The sequence below is a fragment of the Amyelois transitella genome, chromosome 13, assembly GCF_032362555.1.
Source record: "Amyelois transitella isolate CPQ chromosome 13, ilAmyTran1.1, whole genome shotgun sequence".
NCBI lineage: Eukaryota > Metazoa > Arthropoda > Insecta > Lepidoptera > Pyralidae > Amyelois > Amyelois transitella.
The window spans coordinates 6,095,142-6,122,454 of NC_083516.1; the positions used below are offsets into that span (position 1 = coordinate 6,095,142).

A 27,313-nucleotide genomic window follows, 5' to 3' on the forward strand; every position below is an offset into this window, starting at 1 on the left:
CAACATAGCGCAGTCCCGTTTGTATTCTCTTTTCTGCAGTGGGTACAAAGCTAAAGATGAAATGTTAGCGGTGCTTAACGTGCGGCTTGGCATGCTTTAGATTTCGATTTAGGGGTTGAAGCTTAGCTTAGCTTGTGCCCATTATTTATTTACTTTCAACTATATAATATTCCTTATGCGTAAAGGAATACCATATATTATATCTGTAATAAACAAGTAACCTAACGTTTAAAAAATGTATATAAAAAAAAGAAACATACTTTATTAGTAAATTAAAAAAAATAACACAGGGCAAATAAAGGTGTGCAAAGCATTGTAATATTAAGAGATCCGACCTTCTTACTCTCAAGATAAAGAAGGAGAACGTGCCAGAGCCAAACAGCAATATCGGCCGATCTGGAGAATAAAAATCTATTTGGCGGTATCGAGTCTGTGACGATTCGCTAGTTTTCTAAAGAAAACATAAATGTAAAGAATGTCGGCGTGCCTCTGAAGAAGTATTAACAATATTGTGTTAACAACCTTGTGTATCTAATAATTAAAATCCGAGAAACTTTATTAAGTAAAAGAAATAGCTGGAACTAACCACAAGAGTAAACAGATTACCAAAGAGGAATGTAGTTGAAATTTCAGGGTAAGCAGTGAGCGAAGAAAAATATTCCGTAGTAAATAGTGATAGTAGTAAATAGTTCCGTACGTCCGAAAAATGTAAACTTAATAATGGGTAACGATTGGAGAACGGTCGTGCTGCAAATGTTCAGCTCATAACTCGTACGTGGAAAGGCGCAACGTTCAGCTAGGCGTTGCAGATACCGCTAGATCAACGAGATTGTATTATTTACTTATTGGCTAGGATATTAGATGTGCGAATCGATTTTACTGGGCGAGCCGAGAAACAAGGCGTAACTTAATACGAGTATTCGCGTACGATACATCGGGGGTTACATTCTATTCGCCAACAAATTGAATCGGCGAAGAGCTATTAGCTGACACCACAGAGGCTCGAGGCAACGGCACGTGCCAAATTATCGTGTTTCACATGCTTGATATTGTTTTAAAACCAAAATCTGCTCGTCACAAAGTATGCCTTACAAAAGTCGTGCAAGATTTACGCATAATAATTCAAATAAAGAAATGCTAATAAATTTCCTCTTACTGTCAAGTTGGCTGGAAGAGATCCCAGTTAGGGATAAGCACGCCTTTATACTGTACTGTTTTATATTTGTAATGTACTCCTTTAGTGAACATTAAATCATTACTTACTAATTCTGAACAAGTCAGTTACGGTCGTTCTAATATATCTTTATAAAAACCGTTTAAAGAAGTAGGTGAAAGTAAATATTGAACACATGTGCCTTTATGGCAAACCATTCAATATTGAAGTCGGCATAATTTATCCTTTCGTTGTCTGAGCAAGATTTTCCGCTTTATTCGAGCAGCAGTATGAGCGGCGGGAGGCAAATTGGATGGGATTGCGACATATCTTGGCTGGCGGCGGCGAACTGTCGAAATGCACGAGGGAGCACAGAGGGTAAACTGCTGCTCGCATTCCGCCTAGAGTGCTCTCGAGCATTGGAAGAAATGTGAACCTATTTGAGCTGAACGTTTGTGTTGGGAAAACAGAAGTATTCAACTGAACGATAACATCCGAATATATTTTAGAACACAACAAATCATTTTGCAAATTGATATTGGAAATTGAAATGTGCATTCGGAAACGAATTTGAATGAATGAAAATGGCTGGACGGCATGCAGTTAAATAATCATGATATTCAATTAAAACCCAAAACGTTGCAGATAGCAGACCGACAGCCGGCGGCGACGTGTTAACCAAATAAACTTTTCATGGCTGCCAATATGAGCTTGAATTCGGCCTGGCTGGGTAGCCACGTCGCACCATACCGAGGTACTGGTCGACTCGTTTAATGATTTCTCGATGCCAATTTTGAATTCCCACATATTTCACAAAATTTGTGAGAATAAATTAATTTTTCAATTTAATGATTCTAAATAAATAAATCACATGTACCTATTTTATTTATCATAATATTATATAGTTTTATTTATTACTATTTTTTACTATTATTATATTTTTTTATTTTTATTATTACATAATTATTAAAACTTATTTTTCTTTCATGCTAAGTTCAATGATAGAAACCCTCAACGACCGACCAAGTGCATGTCGATTGTCGACTGTATGTATAATCCAGAAAATCTGCAGAAATAACTGCTTTAACGATTAGCTGTGTAACCGAGCTCTTTTGCCTGTTTAAATAAAGGATTGAATTAGCTTTCGGCGTCAATAGCGGTTAATGGTTTGGTAAACTGTTGAAGATAAGCAAACAAGTGAGCATTTCACGCATGTTGTTATAGAAACCATCTCTGGAGATGAGGCGACTGAGTTGTGTTGACAAGACGAGTGGCAGTTTGCGCATTTGTGAGAAAGCGGCGCCCGGAAGAGGTCGACAGGTACGGATTTAGCCCGACTGCTTTTGATGTATGAGATCACCCAGTGCACAGGCGATCACTGACGAACATACCGCAAACAGGTCATAAGAGAATATTGATTGCCTAGCTCAATGTCATTCGCTGATATTAAAGCATAAATACCAGCATTTAAGTACCTACCTATTGTAGATCATGAATAAATTTTCAATTTTTTCAATTTTAACAATAAATTCATAAAATGTGGCCCACATTTTCGGTTATAATCATATTGCTACGAAATCAATTTTAATGATTTAACATTTTTCTATCCTCTGTTAGTAAACCGCCGGGAGAGTAGGTAATAATGGCATTGATCTAAATTAAATTGTTGTCAGACTTACATGAGAGTTGACATTGTTTGGTGGGTGATTTCGAGCAGGGTCTGCGGCCAACGCAGCCAGCGGGAGCCTTGGCTTCGTTGACAGGGCATTGGTGCGAGGTGAAGAAGCACATTTAACAGCAGTCTGTAAAAAAAATCTAGCTTAAAAATTTGCCAAGACAAGCATAACAATAAAAAAAGTAACTTTTGGCTTTATGATTTTATATTTTATTATGCAAAATTTCAGCACTAGGCGTCTAATTTTAATTTCAGTAAATGGAGTATGCTCCAAGTCAAACGACGACATTCTGTAGGGCAGAATGAGTATTTCCGTGTCAAAGTAGGTAATATTATGGTTCCACTTAATCATACTTAGTCTCGTCCGTTTGGCTGACTATACATGAGTCTTGAGACGCGAGAACATTTTAAGTACCCACCTAACTAGCTCCTCGTTTAGAACCTTTGCATTAAGAATTAGTAACTCTCAATGCAAAGCGGTCTTAACAACTTTATACATACATACATATATAAAATCACGCCTCTTTCCCGGAGGGGTAGGCAGAGACTACCTCTTTCCACTTGCCACGATCATATTTCCTTCGCTTCATTCACATTCAACAACTTTATCTGTTTATTAATTACTCTTACAAAATACCTATTAAAAATATATATTTGACGTCCTCTGTGGTGCAGCAGTAGTGCGCGCAGCGGTAGTGCGCTTGTCTGTAACACCGGAGGTCCCGGGTTCTAACCCCGGTTAGGGCATGATGTGAAACGAATTTTCTGTTTGGCCTGCGTCTTAGATATTAATCTACAGATATAAGTATCACTACACAGTATAAAACAAAGTCGCTATTTTAGTATGTTTGTCTGTATGCTTAAATCTTTAAAATTACGCAACGGATTTTGATGCGTTTTTTGTAACAGGTAGAGTGATTCAAGAGGAAGGTTTTTATGTATAATAACATTTATAATTTTGCACCCGTGCGAAGCTGGGGCGGGTCGCTAGTTTATTATAAAATAAAGTATCGGCGTATTAGTATCTCGTGAAACAAGCTTCGAACTTAATTCGAGGCTAAATCAATCTGTTTAATTTGTCCCGTATATATTTAGTATCATTATTACATATAGGACGTACAATACGACGAAGGAATATCGATTAGTCAATTTTACTCCGGATAAAAAATCCTAAAGTAATTTCAAAACTTAATAATAAAAATATTCACGTGAAGCCCAAGAAATTTGAACAAACATAATACTTTAACTTCGCAGCCAAGTAATTAAAATAGTTGTTATGTACCTATATGTAGTTATAGGTAAGTAATTAATGACTGATTTTCAGATTCAGAAAAACAAATCGTTATTCGTTGCTTTCCATTTTTACATACATATTTGCGTAAAATACGTAACTTACATGAACGAAATATGTCGAAATCATTCGATATTTACCTACTGGCTCCCAAAAGTGGCATAAATAATAAATGAGTTCTGTAATTGACACTATGATCGCAGTAACGCGATACGCACGGAGTTAATACCGTAACGTAATTAATTCTTCCGCTCCAGAGTTTCATTTAAATATCTAACTTGCTCGTGCCGCACATAACAAAGAAGGATACTACGTGACAGTAGCGCGTATTGTATAATTATGAGAGAAGTTGATTTTTATAATTTCATATAAAGGGTGTATTTTCCTGGTTAAAAATACCTACGCTTTCGAATATCCTACTAACAAAAGGCATATTATTATAGTGAATTTAACTCCGTGGGTAACAAAACCTTTCCTTTATTTGCGTATATAACAAAATAATTCCCAACGATTTTTTTAAGCTTTGCTATTTGTAACATTGTAATTTTTTTCGAAAGGGACTGAAACGTTTTTACCTAACCCAAATAAAAAAATCTGTAAACGTCTCTAACCATCGCTCACAAGTTATTGTGCTTGATTAGTAAGAAAGAAAACTAAACGTCATCATAAAAATATTATCATTTTACATTCCTCATAATACTACTAGAATGAACACAAAATAAATTAAAACATACTTCTCAATAATTGAAAATTAAATTAACAAATCGTCTTACCTAGGCGATTCGTGAGTTGGTACCTAACCTCCCTACATCAATTTCCGTATACAAAATCTTCCACATTTATGACCAGATTTTAACCAAATTTCTATGGACCGAGCGTACACTCAAAGATCTCCTTTTTTGTAGCCGTTTAAAATTTTTTTCATGGCGTCATATTTCTCATAACATGGCAATTACTATAAATGTCCAAACAAATTTTAAACGCCACCAATTAAGTACTTAGTTAAAACAATAGGTGAAACGAGTGACGTGCGTAACAAAACAAGGGGTCCCACTGACACATTTTTAAATGAATACATAAAAAAATGTCCACGGCTCATCATAGGTCCGGCGGTTATGAGGGGTGTAGGGGCCGAAGGGGATGAGAAGGGGGCCATTACCATAACCATTAAATGTGATATTCCCCGTCACCGACACGACAACTGAACTAAACGACAGATGTCGCTTGTAAGATCGCATCATAAAAAGTGATTCCGGCACTTTGGGCTAATTTTCACGCTTAATAGCAACTCGCTCTATTAAAACATTTTATTTCTTTCTTAACAACTTATAATTATTAAATCGTGCTGTTATGTAGATACATCAAATAAACTTTTCAAAATATGTTACAGTTATTTGAAATTTTATTCATAACACAATTTTTTTTTTGATAATAAAAAAAGTAAAAAGCAATTTTTATTTTAATTCGATATGTCGATGAGTAAAATTTAACTTTCACTTTACTTTAAATTAAACTTTCGTCGAAGCTCTCAAGCATCTCAAGGAAATGACTTACCGAGCTTGTTAATTTTTCTGAACTTGCAGCACAAAGTGAAACGACCATATATTGTTGGTATTTTGAGTTTCGTCGTGTCCGTTCCTCTCTCACTACAGTTCTTTATTATACGTCGGCCAAAAATAGCAGTAACACAAGAAAATATCGATGCTGTTAGCCAACTAATAATGGAAGAAAGACATGTGATATACGAGCAGATTTGAGCTTCTATCTTCATTGGTATGACGGCCATTCAAACTATTTTATACAAACTGGGTGTCAAAAAGTTTGTTTCCCGCTGCCCTGCGCTGTAGTACATTAAGTTTTAGCGTTAATAGATGCTTTTACGGTGATTCTTGAATAGGGATAATTAAATTTTTAATTAGTAAAAAATATGGTATAAAAATCGCGAAAATTTCTCTCGGGATGTAAATAAATTCTTTGTAAGTATGTATTGTCTTACTCCGAAGTATGCGCCATGTATTGATTTGCAGTATTAACTGATCCTTAAAAAGTTTCGCGTTTACAAATAATTACAAGATAGCGTTGAGTGAATAAAGAATGAAGAGATAACAAACAAACCAAGGAACTGATGACATTATAAGTGCAGAAATAATAAGAGCAGAACCGCGGGAATACTATTTTAATTACAAATATTGTTTTCCGTTATTTCCGGAAATTCCCACGAGAGCGGAAAAACGGGTTCAGTGCGTAAGAATTTGTGGGCAAGTTATCCAAAAAGTATGCTTTAAGCCTTTAGGAGAACTACGAAGAACATAAGTATATACCAGGAAAAAAGACTGTTTAGGTGGGATTTGCCTTAAAAAAGCAATGTCCGTGAACGAAGCCCCGGGGAAAAGCTAGTTATTAATAATTTAGTTAACAGTATTTTTCATAAAAAAACATTTAATTTAATAATTTTAATTTACGAGGAGGTAGCGTAACAAGCCTGAGAGTCAACAAACATCTGCCCCTGACAAACAAAAGAAAATCTCAAAATGTACACGGGTAACCCCTTCGGGCCCTGCTTATAAATATGTGAGGGTGTCATGGGTTGGCGTGAATCGGCTTTTTATTCGGCTTAGGGTGGAACACGGAAACTATTTAATGGTATCATTTGAAAATCTCGTACCTACATAAAGTAGAAGAAAATGCAATAACAATTAGCATAATAAACTTTTTATCTCAAATTCCAGTTTCGCCCTAAGTGAAGCTTTATAAAAAAATTGTCTCTTAGTCAATTTTGTCCAAAAAAATACAATTCATTTCTAAACCTTCAACCTGCTTTCCTTGTTTTTAATGGCAGATTTGTTTTCTTTGTTTTTTAAATTTACTTTCAGAAGTAAATTAATCATAAGTTATTAATAAAATAAGTTATGAAAGCGAGTAAATTAACAAACACCATAAATGCCACATTGCAGTGTTTACAAGTCGCCGTCGAATAATTAGCACCGGTCAGTACCTCAGTGGACCACGAGGTAATAATTGCCACCTTACCCAAGTGGCCGACCGGTCGCTGCGTGGTCTCGTCACACCTCGGAGCCCGTGCGACCTACGATTGCCGACAACGCTCATTTGCAGTAATTGCTTCAGCGACAATTAATTAATCACTAATGTGACAGAATCGATATTGCCATTATGAAGTATAAAAACATAATGAGCTAGCAAAAGCAAATTATTACATACTTCGTAATTTGATCGAAGTATTTTGTATAGTTACTTTACATGAATATATAAAATTCCCATAGCATATTCGAATGACTTGAGCTTTAACCATTTCATATGGATACAGGACGATTACATGGTTAGGTATCGCCATTTATTGTACAAATTTATTTTCCTCGTATACATGTAGGTACGTATTATTTAATTTTTCTCATAATTGGAAAAACAGGTTTAAAGTATTATAGAATAGATAAAATACAAAATTGGGCCAAATATTTGCGGTATACATTAGTACCTACCTACATACATACGTGAGAGACGATAAAGATAATAGTAATTGTTTAGTATACGCTCAATTACCTCGATAAATAACCTGCGGTTGAAGCGATTAACCGCTAGTTTGAGTTTGAAGAAACAAATTGGACAGTTGTTTCGGTATTAGTCTTTGAACTATACACTATATTGGTATTCTCGAACGGGGAAGAAAAAGCCAACAGATTTAAAAAGAATGAAAGGTCACGTTCAGCCTTTGAATTTTGATATATATTATTTTGAATTAAATTTAAGAGGCAAATTCGCAATCAAATATTGTTAAATATTCAGGTCGAGCGTTGTCAGCGTTAACACTCTAAATTGCATTTTGTTTTTAATCTGCAATCCGGTAGACGCAGGCTGTGGCACAGGCGCGAAGTTCAATTTGCCTTAGCTGTTTAATTACCTGCGACACGGCAGGTCATTAATTAAGCCATCAGACAGCCACGAGTTAGTGAGCCGGGGATTAGAACTCTCTCTGCTTACTTAATGAAACATTAGGGTTTTGCTCTGGTTTATGGTTTCTCATAGGAGGATGCAGGAATCTTTGCTATTTCATGTTATTTTCACCTTTTTATAATTTTTAATTCTTTGGTTTACATATAAATGTAAAGATTAAGCAAGTCGTTAACAGCATTAAACCAATAGAGTTCACTATTTGCGTTAACTATTCCATCAAAAAGCAATACGCGAAATAAATTTTATTAAAACATTTACATTGCAAGCGACAGTAATTGATTTATGAATATCAAATAAAGCAACGCAAATAAAATTCACTGAATATTCTAATAGCTCCGTTTACAATTTAATTGAACGGTGGAAATAGTTGAGCGTGAAAACAAATATGAGGGACGTAATCGAAATGTTTGTAAACTTGTGTCGCGGCGGTCGCGTGTCACGAAACGATTACCTGGCTGAGTCTCGCCGTCCACCCCCACACAGGAATTAAGACTACCCCTGATACACGCCGGCTGTCGGACATGGTGAAATTTAATAGCCATCTTTTTACATGATATGCTTCTGACATCTTGAAACATGTTTATTGATAAACGATGCGACATGTTTGGTACATCTTACTGTAAATGATTTAAATAAATATCCCTTCGCATTCATATGGCATAGCTAATTCGACGTTTCGAAACGTCATTAATATTATGTGACTGCAAAAGTATACACAATGAAATGAGTCTAACATAAAACGAAATAACCAATTATGCAAAAAAAGTTAGGTGGCTCTTACAGACAGAAAAACTATTATGCAATGACAATAACATTAATAAGTACCTATCTTTAACGTTATGATTTTTTACAAAGTATACACCTATAATTATTATAAACTTATGGCTTTTATGTCTGATGAAAGTGTGGTGAGTACAAGGCAGGCGGCTGACATATGCTCGATGTGACGTCACCATTTTACCAAATGTGCAGCATGTTGCGGTTGCAGTTTTCAAGAAGTAAAAAACTTTAACAATGAACGTCAAACTTAACATTTAAATGTACGAAAAGTATCGTTGAAAAGTCAATCACAAGAACTGGCGTAATGGATTATTGATTATTGACCATATCTTAACACATAATTTAATAAGTACTTAACCAGATAAAATCAAATAAAATTAAGAAAATATGTTACTTAATATACTTGGAAATATGCTATAATGAGAGAATACTTAATAACAGCTATGCTACTAAGAACAACAATATAGTTACCGCATGCATTTGCTTATTTATTCCTGTTGGTATTAAGGACAACATAACTTCCTAAAGCATGCACCAATCAACTGGTGTTTCCGCTCTATTTGTGTTGTCAACTCATCAGGAATCAAAGGGAGCGGGGCTTGGCCGGCCGCCGCAGCCATCGTTTGGCGTGGCCCCATCTAAACTTCTCCACAAATGTTTATTTAACAATAAAGATTAACAAAGCTCAAATGAATTGATAACTTATTTCGCTGTGGATTGGATATCAATAGATTTGATGTATGTATAAGTGGAAATATCGTTTGTGCTTTCGAAATACTTTTTTGTACCAGCTAAAGAGCACAGGTTGTCATCACCACAAATAAAATCAGAAAATGGTATTAGAAACCGGGTATTATACACTTGTTAGACGGATAACTTAAACATTCGTCAACCGACCGCTTTGAGCCATTTAACTGTATTATGTGGGTATTCATAGTAAATTAGTAAAGGTTTCATTTTAACTTCAGCTCTTACCTGCGATAAGAAAAGGTACCTACTGTAAAACGATATTCGTTACACATAAGAAGTTCAATCCGATAAGGGCGTGTAAGAGTACTGCTTGGTTGTTAAAAAAACGAGTGGTGTGGAAGACAAGCCAGATAGTAACATTCACTTTGGCACTTGGAAACTCAAGTTGTTTGATCACGATGGCCGAGAGCCGAGAGGGCTGCGGTCGATCGTGGCAGATCGCCGAGATATGCCGCGAGCACTCCAGACCAAGAACCGCCCGCCACCGAATATCCCCTGAAGTCTGCACCGACATCGGTTTTCTCGCTACTTGGGTGTCACTTGGCGTTTCTTTAAACGATCCCTTGAGCGGGTGAAACATTTGGCATGAAAATATAGATACGTCAACATTTATTGTACTATCTCATGTTTGCATCATATTTATTTTTAATCTATGACCGTGTGGTTCCCGGCACTAATAGAAAAAAGAATAAGGCCTCAAGAATAAGGACACACACAAGGAAAGAAATGGAGTGCCATCTCTATACTATGGAAGTCGTAAAAGGCGACTAGGAGATAGGCTTATTTACATGGGACAGGTACTTCTCTTACGCGATGGGCTAGCAACCTGTCACTATTTGAATCACAATTTTATCATCAAGCCAAACAGTTGAACTTGGCTTATCAGTCTTTCAAGACATACTAATATATAGACGTGATTTTATGTATGTATGTATAGGAGTGACATAGTTGAAAAGAAATGGAAGTGTATAACAGTGAAGTGTGAAGCCAGTTAAATGCACGCTCATCTAACTACCTACATGAAGAAGTTTTGAGAATAGCTTCACAGTTAACGGAGAACAGCAGAAACGCCAAAATATACTTCTGTATTCTTTCAATTTAAGCGATAAACTTTTCTTCAGAAGTATAATTTTGTATTCAAACAGCTGTCAGTGAATTGCCAAATCCATAAACCACATTATGATCTAAAAGCGATAACCGTTTGGCTCGGGGGGATTTGTAATCATTTTCACCCCATTCGACAGTCGGAAACCGAATACTTGCCCATGGCGGGAAATTCCCTGATAAGTAACTCCCCCGATTTCGTTGCGCTCAAGAGTTATGGCTTCAAACGATTTCTCAACGTTACTGGCTGTGTTCAATTTCTGTATCGTCGATCGATGTGTTTATTATTTAATAAAAAATAAATAGCTTAAAGACAGTCGATCTGTATCTCGATTACAATGAACTATATAGCTTGGGGATAAATTTCGAAATCAGGCAACCCAATTAAATATCTAATACACCCCATCGTTTTTCGGTCTATCATAAAAAGACAGATAATATAAAGGTTGTTGGTTCTGTCTATCCTATGAGGTATAAAGACGACATTATGTGTATGTATGTTTTATCATATGGTATTAAAGGTAGAAATAAATAAGGCAAATGAAGGTTGTTTGGGTTGTATCTATTCTTACTAAGTCCGCCTTTTGTATGTAGTTTTCTGTATTCCATTGAAGCAATGTAATTATGAATACGATAAAGAAATCTCTTTCACGGTTGAACTTTCTGGACTAATCGATTATTTTTGTTTCAGAAAATCGTTAATAGCCAGTCCCTTATTAATTAATATCAACGAAATAACCGATAATACCACGGTAGGTTAAGTAAAGTGACTAGCCAGCCTACTAAAAATAGGTACGTTAGTAAAAATATAACAAAACTAATACATAATAATTTATTGATATTCGAATAGAATTAGGATTCAAATAATAATCGAATTGTGCCTAATTTATAAACTAGTTGAAGCTTACTTATATTATTATATGTGTGTAAAGTAAAGGCAGAGATGCGAAGGATGCGAAATATTAACCAATTACTTTCTGTCATATGCACTACAAGAAGCGAATGGATGTGGAGCGAAGAGGTAGAACAATGGAAAAGTTAAAAATTAAAGAAACAGCCCGTGTATTTTAATAGAAAGTAGTTTATGGGTGGAAGTTTTTGACAATCACAAAATTGTTACGACTACACACGCGATTTCAATAAAACTGTTCAAGGAACATAATGTAAATAAGTTTCTAAGTCTTATGTTGTCATGCTAAAGATTTTCGATATAAACAAAGAAATCTCTCACAGAGATTAGAGGGGTTAATTCTATCTATCGACAGAAACAAACGAAGTAATAACTAAAACTAATACTTTATATTAATGTTTACGAGGGCCTAAGGTGTGTCGTGTGTAGCCACTGACGACAATCCTTCGTAATTCGTGCAATTTACAACCCACCTACAATCTCCGACTGCACAACAAGCTGTAATCAAGGCTCTACTGCGTCTACACCTACTCTAAAATCCGGCAATCACACCAATAACTTACGATTTAGTTTTGTTGCATTTTGGGGAGCGTGGCATTTCAGAAGAATTTAGGTATCAGAATATACCAAAGTAATTGTAAACAAAACAAAGAAAAGGCATTATACTTAAAAATAAAATTTATATTGTAGCAAAAGGCGACTAAGGGATAGGCTTACAAACTTGGGATTCTTCTTTAGGCGATGGGCTAGCAACCTGTCACTATTTGAATCTCAATTCTATCATTAAGCCAATCAAGATTGTTGGCTCTGTCTACCCCGCAAGGGATATAAACATGGCCATATGTATGTATGTATGTATGTTATAAAATTTATATACGTAATACATAATTGTTTGTATCAATTCCTTACGTCTTTTATAACTTCATAGGCCAAAGAACGTTAACCAGTAAATACGTGCTACGTAGTTAAAAAGTGCTAAGTTATTCTCTAACTTTTAATACTGAAGGTGTTGAAAATCCAAGTGGCGTAACAAAATTCGACGAAGAAGCCAGAGTAAGTGGTAATAAAAGCGAAACGAAGCGGTTTTAAAGTTGACTCAGGTAAAGTATTTATGTCATAGTTTGCTAACATCGGCCGCTTGGGATGGGAATGTTACAAGGGGATGGGATATAGCAGTGCTGGATCGAATTTTATTTAAAAGTTCACCTTAAATGCCAAATCAACAAAGTAATGGGCTTAAATGCCAAAATTGTTTTAAAGAATGATGAGGATGAATGAAAGCAGGTTGACTAAGCAAGATATACAAGGAGAGTGTGGATGGAAAAGTCGGAGTGGGAAGACCTAGACGAACGTATCTTGATCAAATTAAGGACGTCCTGGTAAAGGGTCAGGTCAAGAGTACCCGAAACCGCCAAGCTTGCATGAAGAGAGTTATGAATGTGGATGAAGCGAAGGAAGTGTGCAGACATCGTGGCAAGTGGAAAGAGGTAGTCTCTGCCTGCGTGTATGTATGTTGTTTTAAAGAAAAAATAATTTTAAAAGATATATATTTATTCGATATTATATCGAGATAATTCGGTAGACGCCTTTTGATTTACATTTTATTGTATGCTTTAGGCTGCATAAATTATACATATTTTGCAAATTTGTTGATCTAATTATTTAAGGAAACTTTTAACTGACTGATTAGTTCAACACAAAAGTATATTGTATTTTTAAAACACAATGAAAATGGATCGAATCGCACCCCACCGAATGCCGATGTCTACAATAATTCACGCTCGCTAACTTGTTCATGCCACATCCAATCTTTTTCTGCCGCTTATCAGGTAGATGGGGCTTGTCAAACTTTTTAAATTAGTTTTGGAATCTGACTCATTTTTTATTCTTAATAAACAAAGTTATCTAGATAAATATTAAGGTAGTAACTTTGTTTGGTTTTGATGTTTGAAAATATTAATATTACACATGTACGTGTTATTTGGTACAGATACTGAATAGGTAAATTATTTACTTAATGTGAAAGTTTGTTTGTTATCAATGAAATCACAGAATCCTATTTAATAAAACTTGGTAAGTAAAAGTATAGCTAAGCTATCCTTAGAAAAAGCCTACTTTTATGGGAATTGGTACGGGAATATTAGCTCAACGCGGAAGCTAGTATTCATTATTTAAATACTAACTGCTCTTTAAAATAAAAAAAGCGCTATACAGTGTCAAAAAGAGACGTCGCGGTCAATGCCGGCAGTTAACCGTGGGAAAATCATGAGCGCCGTAAATTACATCGTTACTCTCCACTGCCCCAATAGCATTTGATGACAGGGTAAACGTTTTCGGTGTTGACGTTATTTCTGATTTATTTAAAATTGTTTCATACCTTTATCCATGACAATAGAGTGAAAAAAATCACATGTGATATATGGCAGCCCTCCTTCTGGGATATTTGGTTATTTAATTTTTATTATTTATTTTTGATATTAATATGAAAATTTGAAAAAAAAAAATTTGCAAATAAATCTATTCTATTCTAAACAATATTCTGTAATAATATTATTAACCTACCTGTTCCTGGTATTAATATTGTAATGCAATTGCAAATGAATCACATTTAATGTATGGCAGCTCCCTTATTTATTTCTTATATTCTGTTTTTAGTATATGTTGCTTATTATTTTAATTTTAAAATTTTTAATGCTAAATGAATTAATGAAAATAAGCAGAGAAATAAGGGGGTGTTTAAGTAATTGTCAGATAAACCTACATCATATATTAAACTACACACTAATTACATATTTAATAATAATTTAATAAAATAAATATACATTTTATTACATTAATAAATATCTTAAATACCAATTTTAACAAGTTGTTCTGGACCAGGAGAAGCTAAGCACCTGAGCCTTGAAGCTTACCCGAGTAGGCACTTTCTTAATGGAGTCAAGGAACATGTTACAGTGTAGGAGTGAGAGTAAAAGCTTGTATGATAAAGAGTAGTTACAGTCAAATTATTCCAAGAATGTGAGCCCTTATCACCAGCAGGACTTAAAAATTTTAAGTTGGATTTGAGGTAGTCTGACAATGGAATGTTGTGAATCTTGAATAGAATAAGACGTTTTTATAGTGGCAACATAGGTATACTATGGTTAAAACTTCAACTGTGTTGTTATCATGATCCATGTGATACAGGATGGTGACAGATAAACAGACAGTGAGATCTTAGTTATTAACGGTACTGTTTTACCGTACGATGGCATACCATGGCCATTTTTAGGGTTATGTGTATGTAACCCTAAAAATGTATGTCTCGTGTATGTAACCCTAAAAATGGCCAACAGCACATAAAGTAATTAAAGCATGCTTATTAATCCATAAATATTAATGCTGGCGTTTTACCAATAAAATTAACTCGTTCTGCATAGAAAATTATCTTAGAAACCATTGTAAGCAGAAATTGCATAAGCATTGCACACTGCATGTGGTGAATTAAATAGGAGTTAAGGAACCTGTTCAGACCTAAAACATACGCGCGCCGCTACAACGAGCCACAAACGACAAGCCTGTCGCCATAATTTAAAACGATAGTGCAGAATGTTGTTTTATTATGCACATAAGAGACTTCAACATACAAACATATAACTATTCGACGACGGTGCGATAAATGAACACAAACGAGCGAAAGCCACTTAGACCAAATTTACACTTTGTGGGAGACCGCGACTGCACTCCGGCAGCCGAGAACGCTGGCCCCGACACAGGCGCGCCCGACGTCAGCTGCTTACTACATAATAGGTAAGTGTACGTGTGTATAGTATATGTCCCTATGACTTTACGAAACCGATGCCACTTACGTTTTAAAACTTTGTTTTTAGGGACAGTTTACAAATAAGCTCGAAATAAAGGTTATCTATGTTTGCGAAGGAAACTAGTCACTTTTAAAACATTTGCACAGTTACAGGGTTCATTTTGGGTCAATGCACTTTAGTGGCGATGTCCAAAGCGATTACGAAGCGCGGTTTTTATGTTGCTAGGTCTATAGTCATATGAAATGTAGATATAAAACAAAATTTTGGGACACTTTGTGATTCAAATAAAGGTTCCTTTTTAATATAGGTATAAGTAGGATTTACTATATGGTAAGTAAAGATAATATTTGTACAGTTAAAAGGTTTTTAGAAGGATATTTAAAGCGAGAGAAACACGTTTGGTAGAAACTTTTAATGTCAGACAATAAAATGAATGTGATGCTGTGAATATCCTACCAAGGTGTGAATGTAAACAAATGAGTAGATAGGTAGGTACTCATTGATAAAGACTCATTAGCATTTTGTATTTCCAAAGATATGCCTGGTGTTTTGGGACAAAAACTAATAAAGTCAAATGAACTAACCTCGAGATCTTCGTAGGTGCGAAATGCCATTATGGCGAAACCATCGATGATGTCCTCCTCTCCAAGGGGCTCCCGGGACTTCTTCCGCCTGGCTGGAGGACGAGGCGGCTTTTCTCTCGCCGGAGACTCGTCCTCCCCGCTGTCCCCATCCTTAACTTTGCTCTCTCGCTGTGCTTGCATGCGCTGTGCCCGCTCCCTTCGCCTATTTCTTTGATTGCGCTGCTTCACTTCGTTTTCCATCGTTCACACATTATTCGAATCACCCGACCACCGTGCTTCACTACACTAAAGTCCGCACTACACTTTGACCACACATGGTTATCCGTTGGGTTTATGCCGTGATATTCGACAACATACAAATCTTACACTCGGAAAAAGACACAGGCCGTTTCCAATGGCGGACCGAACACCGTTGCCGCATTGCAAGTAAAATGGCCGCGTAGCACTCGACAGGCTAGCTTATTTTACATTCACGTAAACGGAGGCATTATTACACTTAAACTACGACATAATACAATATATTTCAACAAGAACTAAGACAATAAAACGTAAAATTAACTTTATACATTATTCTCTGTGTTCAGAATCAGTCAATAGTCAATACAATGAAAGGTGTTGCACGACGCCAACGCTGCGTTGCGGTCGCGATGGTGAACTAACGTAGTAATACCAACCTAACCAAACGAACATTCCGTGATATCGGGCGCCATTGGCAATGTAGCGCTCGTTCTCTCTCGTTCTTACCGATATGTCTGTTTCTGTCGAGCTACTGTATGCAATGTAATGTATATGACAGATAAATAAATATAATTTTCATAAAAAATATATTTTATCTGAAAGTATTTTTTATAATGTTATGCACGTGCACATTTTAGTCACTTCTTTGCAGAACAAAGACTTTAGTATCTTATACCTTTGACAGATGTTGCCACTTCATAAAGGTTACTTACTTTTTACTGTTTTTGTTCGGTTGGCAAAATTTTGAATGAAAAGAGCTGCGAGATTATTCACGATCATTGGGGTATGACTTATCTTCTCTCTAGCTCAAGTTAACCGTAGAGCAAGAGAGATAAGACGTGCATTGTTAACGTTCGTGAATAGTTGATCTAGTACTAGTCGTATCGTCGTCTGATACTAGTACCGGACTGGTTGACTCTATGACTATGAGTAAAATAATCAAGCCCTTTTATTATTTTATTTTACTCTCGTACCTCTTCTCGTTTAAAATTCTCTTTTGCTAGTACATCAAGTACATACCACTTTGACGATATTTAAAACTCGTTCTATTGGACTTTGAGGTAGATGAGTGAGCTTGTATGTACTAACCAAATAGGTACCTATTGACTGGTCACTTGCTCTCGATTAGCTCTAGTGAAGGTTGGTATTTGTTGTCATTTTTAGATGAAAGTTTGCTAAATTGAAAATCTGTGTCGTTTTGGTATTATTTTCGGAACATGAGGCCCGCTAAGCACGTGATATATGCTACCTGCATGCATACCAAAGGCCGCATGGCATGAAGCGTTGCCGCCAGCAACCCGTAAACGTTTGTAATGTTAGTTGAAAGCTCCCATGGTCACCTTCTACGACATAAATGCCGAAATGGAGTGGTCTTTGTAAAGATGACCTACCTAAAATATCGTTTTCAACAAGTTATAAGTTTGAATTTTTTGCTCAAGCCACGTTTTGATACGTTACGGGGCAGGCAGAGCCACGGCCTTTATTTAAAAGCACGCTTTTATTATATTTATTAGTGTACCTAATTATAGGTATGTATGATGGTGGTATGATGCTGTATGAGTATTACTTAGAAGTATGCAGGGAAGTGGCAAGTGGAAACATGTAGTCTCTGCTTACCCCTCAGGGAAAGAGGTGATTTATAGATGTAGGTAGGTATGTTAGTGCCGTGTGTTCCCGGACCCAAAAAAAAAAGAATAGGACCACTCCTTCTCTTGCCCATGGATGTCATAAAAGGCGACTAAGGGATAGGGTTTATAAACTTGGGATTCTTGTTATATGCGATGGGCAACCTGTCACTATTTGAATTTCAATTTTATCATCAAGCCAAAAAGCTGAACGTGGCCAAAGTCTTTTCAAGACTTGGCTCTGTCTACCCCGCAAGGGATGATGATGAGACGTGACTATATGTACATATGTATGTAGGTAGATATGTTTGTAATTATAAGTATTCGGTAATTATCTATTTTTATTCAAATCTGTTTGTCTTTTAATTAGGTACCTAGGTACATTAAAGTAACTAAGTCAGGAGCCGACTTGGCCGATAATGATAGAACCGATATCGTAAATTTAGGTGTGTTTGTGTCCTAAAAGATGGAAACATCGCATAATGAAATTGTTTAATAAATAATTAGAAATGAAACCAAATAGGGTAACATAAATTTGAAGTGATGGGTGGATTAATTATTCCATTGATTAATATTCATGACTGCCTTATCTAAATGTTTGAAGTCAGTTGTGCCCGAATTAACAGCGTGATAAGTTGTGTTGTTATTATATAAATTTGTCGTCGAACGTGTTATCAGTCAGCTGGCTCTTATCGTGAAGTATCTGTATTTTAAGGTGATAATTGAATTTGGTAGTCCTATTGTAGGATTGCAACGTGAATTAACGATGTAACTAAGAACATTTAGTGATCAACATTACATTTAATAATCTAAGTAGCTTTTGGTAATTTCGCTTATTGTTTTAAAGCTGCTATAGCTCTACTTAGACTATACTACGAGTGCTAGTTATATTGTAAATGTGAAAGTGTATTTGTGTTTGTTTGTTCTTGCACGATAAAACCACTGAACCGATCATACATACATACATACATATGGTCACGTCTATATCCCTTGCGGGGTAGACAGAGCCAACAGTCTTGAAAAGACTGAATGGCCACATTCAGCTATTTGGCTTAATGATAGAATTGGGATTCGAATAGTGACAGGTTGCTAGCCCATCGCCTAAAAAAGAATCCCAAGTTTGTAAGCCTATCCCTTAGTCGCCTTTTACGACATCCACGGGAAAGAGATGGAGTGGTCCTATTCTTTTTTGTATTGGTGCCGGGAACCACACGGCACCAATACAAAAATAGGACTGAACTACTGAACCGATCTCTATGAATCTTTGCGCAAATAAAGTATGTACTACGTAGGTACGTACGGCAAAGGACATAGAGTAACTTGTTAAGTTAGCCGGGGCTACAGGAAACTCGATTGTTGGTTAAATGTTAAGCGATATTAAATAACAGAGTCCTTCCTTTTTAATATAAAATAACGCATCGTTTACATTCCATTTTAGTTTACTAGAAATTTTACTTAAAATTTTGCAAAATGTAAACAAAATGCAATCCAAAGTAATACCTAGTATCCTTTGTAAATTTTAAGCAAAACTGTATCGTTGTGCAATACCTATAGCCTTTATTTATTCTCAATTGTGCCTTGCCTACGCTTAGCCTACAAGGCGGTTTAATTTGTATGACCTATTAAAAAACCGGAAAAACGAAAGAAATGGAGGACGCTCCTCTTATTACCCCCGACAAAAGCTAGCTTTGCAATATTAAAATGTCTTCTGAATAAAATGACCGACCTAAAAGAGACATAGATACCTAATTTTTTTTTAAAATAAATGTTTAGAATATATATTATCTATTTTCCCTCAAAAAATTCCAAAATAATAATTATTTTTGGCTTCTATTGTTAAGCTTCATGTTAATTATAATACTTAGTAGACTAGAGTTTGTGTTTAAGTGTGTGTACTAATAGTAAACTTATAGAGCAATTTTAGAAAGTTGAATTTTATTTTACTGAGAATCGTTACTAGGTACATACGGACGGAGGAACCTGAAATATGACGTGTACCTGTGTCAAAGAATATACGCTATCTCTATATATAATATATATATATATATAATATAAATATCTATTTATTATTTTCCGTTGTGAGAATTCCAGAATATCCGCGTTTAGTTCCCGATACCTTCCAAGTAACATGTTTTTACCCTCGGGCGGACACAGGTATGATCTTCAAAGAGGGAAAATTAAAAATAGTGGGCAAAATCTTATTGCAAATAAAGCGTAGGTATATAAAAAAACTCTTATTTTTACAACCTGCCAACAAAACAAAAAATATATTACACACAAACTAGCTACCCTAAAACAATTTACCTACTTAAATGGAATGTCTATTGTTCATTTTTCTTTTATTTTATTGTAGCTCTGCCTCCCCTAATAATAAAGTTGATTTATAAAAGAGCGTGTGAATCGGTTTGCAAATAAAAATCTAATTCTTAAAATACGGCACTTGACTTATTGTAAATTAAGCTGAATGCGCTGATACAGATCACTACATAACTTACACGTTTATGTTTTTACTCAGTCCATCTTCGTAAATTTTTTAGTGTTTAGTCAATTAGATTTGGTGATTCAGAACGATTTGTAGACATAATAGTTTATAAAATAGGATATAGGATAACAAGGTATCACTTAATGTCGTCAGCGTTATCTATTTGACATTGTACGTATGTTAGCATTAGGTCAGCAAAGCATATAACGTTCGTATATACCGTATCCCTGGAAGGCCGATTCCGTAATTACCTCTGATTAAATCAGCCTATTTACCAAAGGCAAAGTTACTATTGCTAGTACTCTATCTATTTTATTCTAAAAATTTTCATCATCTAAATATATTAGATACACTATAGAAACTGTTGCTCTGTCTGTCTCGTCCATCTAAGAGATAAAGACGTGATTATGTATGTATATTAAGAGGATGCTGCCTGGTAGGTTGAGTGATTGACATAGCAATGTACGTACAGTAGAAATTTGAAATTAAGGGAAGAGTTCCCGAAATTCCCGCGGGAATGAAAAATAAATGGATTTACGTTTTACGCGAGTACAGCCGCGGGCGTACTCTAGTTGAATAAATAAATCGTTTTAGATATCAAGCAGCTTGGATGATGAAGTCCGTAGCCCTATCTCGTTACATCACTGTCGTGGCCATAGCCGGGGTGCTGGTGTCGACGTATGCCTTGTACGTGGAAATGGCGGCGGAGGCCCACCCTGGGTACAAAGCCCTGTGCGACATAGCCGAGTACGCCAGTTGTTCCAGAGTGCTGACGTCTGAGTGAGTTGGTCTATTTTACTAGTCTTCTTATTGGCATTGATCCTGGAAACATCCTAATCGTTTGGAGAGAAGCCCGGCGTGCGCTTGAGAATGGTCCAGGACCAGTCTTTTTACCACAGATTTGTGAAGTTTTTTCAATCTTTGGTAATTTTCAGATTCATAAATTCGTTAACAACATATGAATTCACACACATCTTCATTGTAAAAATCTGAACATTACGTAGAACCGAATCACAGAATTAACAGAACCGAATACTAGTTTATTGAGTATACTGCTCAATACAAAGCGCTTGCTTTTACATGGCAATCGTGCCAGTGGTAATGGTAAATCGTGATAATAGTTATCACTGGTAGGGCCATGTAAAAGCGGTTTCATAAAGATGCAGCTTGATAGTTTACTTAAGCTTAGCGCAATTAGTTCTTAGATTTGTTTTATTTTCAGGTATTCAAAAGGTTTTGGAGTAATGCCAAAAGAATCCTCGCTTGAAGTTCCGAATTGCATATATGGAATACTATTTTACTGCATAATGATACTTTTAGGTAAGTATAGTTTAACAAAACAGTGCTGAGAACAACATTATAGACGACTTTATACATTGTTAGTTTACAAACTTCGTTACCATTCCTATGTTAAATTAACAGGAAGGACTTTTTCATGTGGTTAATGTTTTTAATGTCATAGTCTGTACACATATCAGGTTAGATAATGCAGCAATAAATAGTTAATTTAATTATTCATTCGAGTTGGATACCGGATATAATTTATTTGTTTTAACAGCCTACGTAAACGCGGGATGGTGATAATTGGGAGATTCCCACAGTAAAAATGCTATTCCGTGACGCGTTACTTTAACTTAGATAGATTTAGCCAAATTTACCGATAATTATGATAAACGACACTTTTATAGTGTTAAATGAATATGTAAGCTAACTGTTTAAATATTAGTACCTATGTAATGACGTCAAAATATTGTGTAAGTATAACAAACAGCCTCACTAAACATCGTAATTGATAAAATCAACTCCACATGTGGATAAAATCAATGTTAAAAGTCTTAAATGAAATCATAATAATTTTGGAATAACCGAAGACGCGGTGCGATGAAAAAATTTTTTTTAATCACAAATTTTATATTAAAAGGCGCACAAGAAAGACGCCCTTTGTAAGTACCTACTTGATGAAACTTTCCAAATGTATATTAAATGAATACATTTATTTCAGTAAATATTTACCTATTCTTTTAGGTAAAACTTTATATTTATCAACCGTTATGCATTGCCAAATTTTAGGTAAAAAGTACCTACTTTACATAAAGTTCTGTACCAACCATTGCAGCGTATCTCCATACGCTTAACTAATAATGAAAAATATTTGTAAAAGGCTTTATAAGGGCTATATGGTGATGATTATTATCACAGAATACAGATATTATCATATCTTTACCACAAGACGTCCGGCGCTTAGTCGTAACTTTTAGTACCTACCAACTATCCTAAAATTTGCGAAAATAATAATAATAATAAAGGTGTAGGGACGTGACGACCCCACCGCCCTCTGTGAAAGGGTTTCCTTCCCAGTGCAGTCAGTCTCCGCGGGGCGGCTTGTGGTGAAGCCGTTGGTGAGTGGCGACACCACGGACCCTACCTCCTGGGGAACATACCGACATGCGTTATACACACACATACACACAGTAACACTTTCCCCGCCTCTGGCTTGCCTTAGTCGGCCGGCCAGAGTGGAGTCGCAAGAGCAGTCCCTATGCTCCAGGATGGAAGTGTATTGCACGTAATGGCGTAATAGCGGGGAAACCAGCACGGGGTCATACCTCGTGCTCGTGAAACCGGGGCCGCACCTTTCGGCATCCTATAGCTGCTTTTAACGTGTTGCGCCCTGGCCGCCGCATGGTGGCTTATTTAGGGTGCCCACAGGCTGTTGTATAGCCAATGAGCAGCGAGTCACCATCTGCTTAATCAAAATAACGTGAGAGGTTTTCGAGGCAGATGTCCGTATCTCACTCCATAGCCCAGTAATCCAATCCACTAGCATCCCATCCGCATGACTCAGACTAAGTAAAACCCTCTTTGGCAATAGTTTGGCAGCTGTGGAGGGCTGTCCGTTGGTGTTTCCCAATGGTTCATCAAGGGACAGATCTCCATAGCTGCCGCCATCTCACTCTAGAACAAATGGTACCAAAGGGCCTCTTCATGTTGGCTTCGGCCCATTGAACGCCTCCCAAATGACCGGGTCCCCATGGGCCCGAGCACATTTTATATGTACCAACATAATAATAACGATTCTATGGTTGACTTGAACACAAAATTATTTGAAATTCGAGATGGGTACAGAGTATCTACCTAGTTCACTTTCTCCATGCCTGTTTGCGCGATATTACTATGCAGGTTTGATGCAATTTACACGCTGTGGTTTTGAGCAAGCGTCGTGACTTCACCGCGAGAAAAATATTGCAAAACAGCGTGGAGCTGCTTACACTATGCTTATTTGGTAGCGCACGGGCTGCGAATAACGGTTATCGTAATAGGATTACGTTTGTACTCTTGGGAAGTGTGAAGTGGTTGATAAAATGGTGTAAATGGTAGGTATATATAGATAGGCACACATTCTTCTCGAACGAGTGTGGCGGATTAGTCCTTAGTGTTATCTCATTAATTACATCTTTTCGAGACTACTCTTCTGTCTGTTTCGTAAGGAAAACAAACATAAGTAAATATGTCTACTAACTTATGTTTTACAACTTATACAATGTAAAATAGAGGTACCACTATCAACATACCTACCGCTCTTTGAAGTACTACTCTGTCAAGAAAGTAGCGGGAAAAGATCAATAATACACAAACTGTTTGTTATTCATCCAAATTTATTTTATCACCTTCAAAATATGCTCCTTTAGAAACGATACACTTACGCCAACGAATAATCCATTCATCAAAACATTTTTTAAACGCTGTTTCCGGAATTGAGGTCAGTTCTCGCCGCGAATTCTCTTTTATGTCTTCTACCGATTGAAAACGGGTGCCACGAAGTGGTAATTTGAGTTTAGGAAAAAGAAAAAAGTCGGCTGGAGCCATATCTGGTGAATATGGTGGTTGCTCGATGGTATTTGTTGAGTGTTTGGTTAAAAATTCGTTCACAATGATGGCCTTGTGCGAAGGTGCATTATCATGGTGCAAAATCCAAGAATTTTCTTTCCACAAATCTGGCCTTTTTCGTCGGATTTGCTCTCTTAAACGCCGCATAACACTCAAATAATATTCCTTATTTACCGTTTGACCTTCCGGCAAGAATTCCGAGTGCACAACACCGCGATAGTCAAAGAAAACAGTCAACATGACTTTGACTTTTGAACGACTTTGGCGTGGTTTTTTCGGTTTCGGTTCAGTTGGAAGGCGCCACTCCGAAGCTTGTTGACTAGTTTGCATGTCAAACTCGTAAACCCACGTCTCGTCACCAGTAACAATGCGTTTCATGAATGTTGGGTCGGAATTGACTCGTTCTAGCATGTCCTCAGCGACACTCATGCGATTGAGTTTTTGAAAAAAATTCAGGTCTTTTGGGACTAGCGGAGCGGCAACATGTTTCATACCCAAATTATTAGTTAAAATGGTACGGATCGACTCGTGAGATACAGAAAGTTCGGTGGCTATCTCTCTCAAAGTTGAATGAGGATTTTCAGTCACTATTTCCTTCACTTTTGCGATGTTAACTTCAGTTGCAGACGTTGATGGCCTACCAGAGCGAGGCAAATCTTCCATCACATCTCGACCGCTTTTGAACGCTTTGTACCACTCATAAACACGAGTTTTTGATAAAGTCGATTCACCGTAAGCCTTCTGTAACATTTTCAGTGACTCCGAACACGATATTCCATTGGCAATGCAAAATTTAAGACAAACTCTTTGTTCGATGTTTTTATCCATTATGAAATTAGCAATACACACTAGATATGATATAACTAAAAATAGCACTGTATTTAATGTAAACAACAGATGCAACTCAAACTCCGCGCCAAAATGAACAGTTGTGCCAATCTAACAACAACAAAAAAAACAAAAATTTGAATTTGGAACCATAAATAAATAATCCATTCCCGATACTTTTCTGACTGAATGTATGTGCTAAGCATACAATATATATCTAATGTAATTTATATTGCACGATTCCATAAATTACAAATCAATTTAATTTATAACTTGCTGACTGATGAAAGGCATTGTTCATTAATTTACCAATAAACAGCTAAATAACTTTACTAAATTTATTTCCGCCATATTCGGTAAGCATTTATTGCTTGATAATTCCCCGAATCGCTGCCAAACATTCCGATTGTTGAACGAATTGTGATTGCAATATTTCATTTCGATATTGAAAGCTCCAGAAGTTTTGTTTGATCTGTGTTGTTGATCCATAGTATCAAATAAAATAGTTTGTTCCGTTCACGTAAATTGATTGAATTCAACATTATGGCTATTGTTATATTTAAGTACTTGCTAAAAGGATCGGACCGAGACTCATGTTTTAGTCTGGCCAGAGATTGAGAAGAAAAAGAAATCTTTTTCCTATTGATCTCGTATACATTCACACTTGCCTCTATCAAAATATTAGGGTCACAATTCCGCAAACGGATCCCATGATCATATGATTTATGAATTTTTTTAAATGATTTTCCACACACAGGTACCATAGAACTACTACACGACAAAATACAAATGTTATGTTCACGTATCCCATATATCTAGGGGAGGTATAAAAAATCAGGATTTTCTTTTATCACTTTTGATGACTAAAACCATGCCAAATTACTGCTTTCTGGTATTATGGTCCGGGCACTAAGCACCCAGACGTTAAACAGACGGAATTAACGGATGGACAGACAGGCGCAGGTAAAAAAAAGCTGGGTGTCCTATTTTTTTTATAGATCAGGTAATCGAAAAAAATAGACAGCTTGTCGCCAATCTTTGTGTTCTGTGTTGTCGCTCTACACGCAATTACTTTATTCTCCATCCCTTCTTTCGTGTGCCATATTGTTCCGGTCTATTTCAAAATATCGTAGGCTTAGCCTTATTAAGACTAGATGAAGTAGACATCACGATCGTTCGGTCCCGCCAATAATACCTATATAGGTACTTAAAGCTCCGCTCGTGTATAGTGAAACACCTACTTTCACTTGTCATAACATAAGCGGCTTTTCGATAGAACTCGGAAAAATATATATTATCATTACTTCTATGGGCTCTCAGTACTCTCAGTACAGTATCATGGGCGTAGGAATAGGTGTTGAGCTCAACCTATAACAGTCTGTGTTTTTCTGGTTTATTTAGAGGATTTACCATAGAAAAACACCATAATGAGCCAGCACAGGGCTATTCAGGCAGGCAAAGCAAAATAGTTTTAAGTTTTTATAGTATTAACTTTATTTACGTTTTATTATGATGAATAATAAAAAAAATATTGTTTTCAGCAACATTTGATCAAAAGTTCATCGTGCGGTTGCAGTTCTACTTGGCTATCGCTTCAGTGGCATCTAGTGTGTATTTGGCATATCTTCTCGCTTTTGTTTTAAGAGATTTTTGTATTGTGTGTGTCTCTACATATTTTATAAATGCAGCATTAGTAGGCTTAGTGTATAAAAAAGATAGATTGTTGACTGAAAAAAGTAAATAGTTTAAGGTAGTATATAGCGCCATCTTTATTTCCATTAGATTACTAAGTCTATGACACAGCGCCATCTACTATTTACATTTGTAACTAATTTACATTGCCATCTATTATTGAATAGCAGTACTATTTAGTGCATACTTATCACATTTAAGTTATAGATGGCAGTAATAGTAGCCATTTTAATAAATCATCGAAGGAATCTTAAAGAAATTTGATCCGATAGTGTGGTCACTATTAGTTATAGGAAAAAATATTAAAGAAAATGTGCAAACCTACGCTGTTTTTTTTTGTTTGAAAGACTACTGCAGTTTGTATACCTTCTATTTGCTCAATTCTATAATTTTAATTTTGCTGCTGGTACATCTCCATATCACTCGAAATAGGTCCTACCTAGTCTTATTGTAGCGCTAGATTAGGTAAGGTATCAGATGCAGTTGTACAATAGGTTTAACTAGCGTGGTAAATAAAATTATTTTAATAAAAATATTTTTTT

The 27,313-nt window shown here is 36.1% G+C and overlaps 2 protein-coding genes across 11 annotated transcripts in view; one reads left to right on the plus strand and one right to left on the minus strand.

The window, feature by feature from the left end:
- Positions 1-16,901, minus strand: part of LOC106132050 (autism susceptibility gene 2 protein) — a 60,983-nt gene extending 44,082 nt beyond the window's left edge. For 4 of the 7 annotated variants that reach the window (XM_060947125.1, XM_060947122.1, XM_060947127.1 and 1 more), the window contains exons 1-2: positions 16,020-16,901; positions 2,833-2,955 (exon numbers count right to left, since the gene is read on the minus strand). In XM_060947125.1, the coding sequence (XP_060803108.1) occupies positions 2,833-2,955; positions 16,020-16,259 (363 nt within the window). In that variant the 5' untranslated portion in view covers positions 16,260-16,901. The remainder of the gene's footprint in view (positions 1-2,832; positions 2,956-16,019) is intronic. The other 3 variants (XM_060947124.1, XM_060947123.1, XM_060947128.1) reach the window with 1 other exon arrangement.
- On the plus strand, positions 15,325-27,284 carry LOC106132107 (vitamin K epoxide reductase complex subunit 1-like protein 1). 4 transcript variants are annotated; one of them, XM_013331432.2, is made up of 4 exons: positions 15,325-15,421; positions 20,958-21,143; positions 21,586-21,683; positions 26,621-27,284. In XM_013331432.2, the coding sequence occupies exons 2-4, from the start codon at positions 20,974-20,976 to the stop codon at positions 26,821-26,823; spliced, it is 471 nt and encodes a 156-aa protein (XP_013186886.1). In that variant the 5' UTR covers positions 15,325-15,421; positions 20,958-20,973; the 3' UTR covers positions 26,824-27,284. The 4 variants fall into 4 exon arrangements, with proteins under 4 accessions (XP_013186886.1, XP_013186884.1, XP_013186885.1 ...); XM_013331430.2 differs by lacking the exon at positions 15,325-15,421 and adding an exon at positions 18,475-18,596; XM_013331431.2 differs by lacking the exon at positions 15,325-15,421 and adding an exon at positions 18,492-18,704.
- The last annotated feature ends 29 nt before the right edge of the window (positions 27,285-27,313 follow it).

Excerpts from the sequence above, each read along its gene's own strand:
- LOC106132107 (XM_060947129.1), top strand. The coding sequence starts at position 20,010 with ATGTTTTTACCCTCGGGCGGACACAG. Across the intron at positions 20,036-20,957 it reads TTACCCTCGGGCGGACACAG|ATATCAAGCAGCTTGGATGA; the intron begins GTATGATCTTCA and ends AAATCGTTTTAG. Across the intron at positions 21,144-21,585 it reads TCCAGAGTGCTGACGTCTGA|GTATTCAAAAGGTTTTGGAG; the intron begins GTGAGTTGGTCT and ends TTTTATTTTCAG.